This window comes from Corapipo altera, unplaced genomic scaffold (assembly GCF_003945725.1).
Source record: "Corapipo altera isolate COAL_440 unplaced genomic scaffold, ASM394572v1 61428, whole genome shotgun sequence".
NCBI classification, from domain to species: Eukaryota; Metazoa; Chordata; class Aves; order Passeriformes; family Pipridae; genus Corapipo; species Corapipo altera.
Window position 1 is genome coordinate 7,057 of NW_020885623.1, and position 4,141 is coordinate 11,197.

The following is a 4,141-nucleotide window of genomic DNA, read 5'->3' on the forward strand; positions in this document are numbered from 1 at the left end:
CGCGGGGGGGGTTGCAGGGGGGCTCAGGAGGGTGTTGGGGGGTCTCAGAGGGGGTGGGGGGCACACCCCTGGTGCCCCCTTCCCAGGGGGGCTCCTGCTCCCCGGGGGGATCATGCTGGGGGTTCACATGCCGGGGGAGGGGGCAGTGAAGATTGGGGGGGCTGGGGCTGCGGTGGGGGCACTACCCTGCCACAGGGAGGCTGCTGCTCCTGGGGGGGTCTGGGGGGGTCACGGTGCTGTCACTGTCACCAGTGGGGCCCCCCCTGCTCTGCGGTGCCCACATTGTCCCCACAGTGACCCGGGGGGGTCCTGGGAGGCGATGGGGTGACCCCCAAGCTGGGGACACAGGGGGGGGGGGTCTGGCCACCCCTCCGTTCTGAGGACTGTCACAGTAGTGGTGGGGACAGGGGGTGTCCCTGGGGGGTCCTTCTGGTGTCCCCTCACACCCTTGTCCCTCGTGGTCCCACAGTGACCTGGGGCGGTCCTGGGGGCAATGCTCAGTCCTGGGGGGCGATGGGGTGACCCCCCAAGCTGGGGACACAGTGATGGGGGTCCGGCCACCCCTCTGCCAGGGACAGGTCATAGCAGCAGTGAGGACACACAGGGTGCCTGGGACTGTCCCCACCGTGGCCCCTCACACCCTTGTCCCTCACGGTCCCACGGTGACCTTGGGGGGTTCCCGGGTGATCTCAGTCCTGGGGGCGATGGGGTGACCCCCCAAGCTGGGGACATGGTGCTGGGGGTCCGGCCACCCCTCCTGCCTGGGGACTGCCACGGCAGCAGTGGGGACATGGGGTGTTCCTGGGACTGTCCCCATGGTGTCCTGCCAGTGTCCTCGTACAGCCTCGTCCCTCGCAGTGCCCTCGGCAGGTCCTGGGGGCAGTGGGGTGACCCCCAAGCTGGGGACACGGTGATGGGGGTCCAGCCACCCCTCCTGCCCGGGGACCATCCCCACTGCGTCCCCTCACACGCTCGTCCCTCGTGGTCCCGCAGTGACAGTGACCTCGGCAGAGAGGGGACAGCGGTGACACGCAGTCCTGGGGGGCAACAGGGTAACCCCCAAGCCGGGGACGCGGCAGTGGGGGTCCGGCCACCCCTCCTTCCCGGGGACAGCTCACGGGACGTCCCGGGGCCCGTCCCCGGCGCCGCTCACACCACGATGGGGGTGTCGGAGAACACCGAACTCACCGAGTCGGGGTCAGACACCTTCCTCTGCCCCTTGGGGCCCCGGGGGGCGGCCGGCGGGGGGGTCCCCGCCCCTCCCTTGAACCTGCCGTTCTGCCCGGGGCCCCCCCCCGGGGCAGGCCGGGGCTCGCCGTGCCCCCCGTCGTGGTTGGGGGTGGTGCTGAGCACCGAGGAGTTGATGCTGTCGTCGCGCGGCGCCGGCGCCTTCTCGGCGGCGCGGCAGCAGCAGCAGCGGCACGGGGTCAGGTACAGGTAGATGAGCACCAGCACCACGCTCAGGATGCAGCCCACCAGCGTGGTGTAGGCCGTGTTCAGGGTGTCGTGGGGGCCGTGCAGGGTGAAGTTGTGCACCAGCAGCTCCACGTAGAGGGTCTCGTTGAGCAGCGGCCCCGCCACCCAGCACGCGTAGGTGCCCGCGTCCTCGGCCCGCAGCGCCCGCAGCTCCAGGCTGCCGTTGGCCAGCAGGGCCGCCGTGCCGTTGCTGCCGCCGTCCCCCGGCATCACCCTGTCCCCCGCCGGCGTCACCCAGTGGCGGTTGCCGTCCTGCCAGCGGCTGTCGCAGCCCAGGGTGACGCTGTCGCCCAGGTGAGCCTCCAGCACGGCCTCGCGTGCCTCGCTGCAGTTGAGGGGCTGCCGCCCCGCCAGCTCCAGGATGGCCATGGAGGTGTGCGGGGAGCCGGGCAGGTGGCACGTCAGCTCCTCCTGGAAGTCCAGCACGGCGCTGAGGCGGCGGCGGCGGCCGCGGGCGAGCAGCTGGAACAGGGCGCAGTCGCAGCCCAGCGGGTTGCCGTGCAGGTAGAGGCGGTCGCGCAGCCAGGCGGGCAGCGCCTGCAGCTCCCCGGCGGGCACGGCGCGCAGCCGGTTGGCCGACAGGTCGAGCAGCGCCAGGCGCGGCAGCCGTGAGCCCTCGCGCAGCAGCTCCAGCGGGAAGCGGGCGATGCGGTTGCGGCCCAGGTAGAGCTTGCGCAGCTGGCCCAGGTTCTCGAAGGCCGTGCGGTCCACGCTGGAGATCTCGTTGTTGTAGAGCAGCAGCACCTCCAGCTCGCCCAGGTCGCTGAACAGGTTCTCGTCCAGCGCGCGCAGGCGGTTGTTGGACAGGTCGAGGTGGCGCAGGCGGGGCACGGCCGCGAAGGCCTCGGTGGACACGAAGGCCAGCCCGTTGTGGCTCAGCAGCAGCGTGTGCAGGTGCGGGAGCCGCGCCGGGCTCCAGTCCCCGCGCAGCCGCGACACGTTGTTGTGGCTCAGGTCCAGCACGGAGGCGAAGCGCGGCAGCGGCGACGGAACCAGGCTCAGGTTGGCCTGTGAGCAGCTCAGCAGGTTGGAGGCGCAGATGCAGTGAGCGGGGCAGGACCCGCCCGCCGAGCCCCCCGGGCACAGCAGGGCCAGGGCCAGCAGCAGGGACAGCGGGGACAGCGGGGACGGCGGGGACGGGGCATCCCCGGGCACACCCATGGCTGCACAAGGGCACGGGGCAGCCGGGAGGACACCCGGGGTGGGGGACGGGGCGGGTTTGGTCACCCCGTGTCCCCGGGTGGGGTGGGTTGGTCACCCAGAGTCACAGTCCAGGGTGGGTTGGTCACCCTGTGTCCACGGGTGGGGTGAGTTGGTCACCCGGTGGCACAGCACAGGGTGGGTTGGTCACAGCATGTGCCAGGCTGGCTGGTCACCCAGTGTCACGGTCCAGGGTGGCTCGGTCACACGGTGTCACAGCACGTGCTGGGGCCGGGGCTCACCCAGTGTCACAGCCGGGGGGGGTCACCTGGTGCTGCAGAGTGCGGTGGTTGGGTCACCCAGAGTCACAGTCCAGGGTGGCTTCAGTCACCCAGTGTCACAGCCCGGCCGGGCTCGGGGCTCACCCGGTGTCACCGCGCTGGGTGGCTCTGCCACTTGGTGCCACAGTCTGGGGTGGCTCTGTCACTCAGTGTCACGGTGCCGGTGGCTGTGGCCCCTCAGTGTCACTGAGGGGGTGGCTTTGTCCCCCGGTTTCACGGCATGGAGAGGCTGAGGTCTCCTGGTGTCACACCGTGGGGTGGCTGTGGTCCCTCAGTGTCACACCGTGCAGTGTCTCTGTCCCTGATGGTCCCTCAGTGTCACACCGTGCAGTGTCTCTGTCCCTCAGTGTCACACCGTGCAGTGTCTCTGTCCCCGGTATCACACTGTCTCTGTCCCTCAGTGTCACACTGTGCAGTGTCTCTGTCCCCGATGGTCCCTCAGTGTCACAGTGTGTGGGGTGGTCGGTCCCTCGGTGCCACGGGTGCCGCGGGGTCACTTCCCACGCGGGTCACAGTGCGGGGTGGCCCTGTCCCCGCTGTCACGACATGTCCCCGCTGTCACGGTCCGCCCGGTTCCCCCGCCTCGTCCCTCCCCGGTTCCCCTCCCCCAGTCCCGGAGGATGCTCAGCCCCCCCACCCCCCACTCCCCGGGCGTTACCACGGGGGCCGGGCCGGGCCTAGAGCGGGGCCGGGCGGGGCCCAAGGAGGCCGAACCGAACCGAGCCGAGCGAACCCGAGCGGAGCCGAACCGGGCCAAGAGGAGCCGAACCGAGCCGAGCGGGGCCGAACCGAGCCGGGCGGAGCCGAACAGATCCGGGCGGAGCCGAGCGGGCTGGGCCGAACCGGGCCGAGAGCGGCCGAACCGCCCCGATCCTTCCCGATCCTTCCCGAGCGCAGCCGAACCGACCCGAACGGGCCCGGCCCGGCCCGAGCGGTTCCGATGGACCCCGAGCGGTTCCGATGGTCCCCGAACGGTTCCGAGCGGTTCCGATTCTCTCCGATCTTTCCCGACCGTCCCCGAGCGGCGCTGCCCGGACGGATCTGGGGGCGGGGCCGTCGTGCACGGTGCGTCCCCATTGGCTGCCCCGCGCCGCGCTCGGCCAATGGCGGCAGCGTTCGGGGTTAACCCGCGGAGAGCCGGGACCACCCGGGATCACCCCGAACCCACCGGGACCACCCGGGAT

At 71.5% G+C, this 4,141-nt stretch overlaps 1 protein-coding gene across 2 annotated transcripts; it reads right to left on the reverse strand.

Annotated features, from left to right (window-relative positions):
- Positions 1 to 210: 210 nt before the first annotated feature.
- On the reverse strand, positions 211 to 3,968 carry AMIGO1 (adhesion molecule with Ig like domain 1). Of its 2 annotated transcripts, XM_027631824.1 has the most exons (2): positions 1,312 to 3,968; positions 211 to 1,233 (listed from the first exon to the last, which is right to left on the reverse strand). In XM_027631824.1, exons 1-2 carry the CDS (start codon positions 2,635 to 2,637, stop codon positions 1,150 to 1,152), a joined length of 1,410 nt encoding a protein of 469 aa, XP_027487625.1. In that variant the 5' UTR covers positions 2,638 to 3,968; the 3' UTR covers positions 211 to 1,149. The 2 variants fall into 2 exon arrangements, with proteins under 2 accessions (XP_027487625.1, XP_027487624.1); XM_027631823.1 differs by having other exon boundaries at positions 211 to 3,968.
- Between the last annotated feature and the right edge of the window lie 173 nt (positions 3,969 to 4,141).

What these genes read in the sequence shown, in the direction of transcription:
- AMIGO1 (XM_027631823.1), bottom strand. Translation starts at nt 2,637, where the DNA reads ATGGGTGTGCCCGGGGATGCCCCGTCCCCGCCGTCCCCGCTGTCCCCG.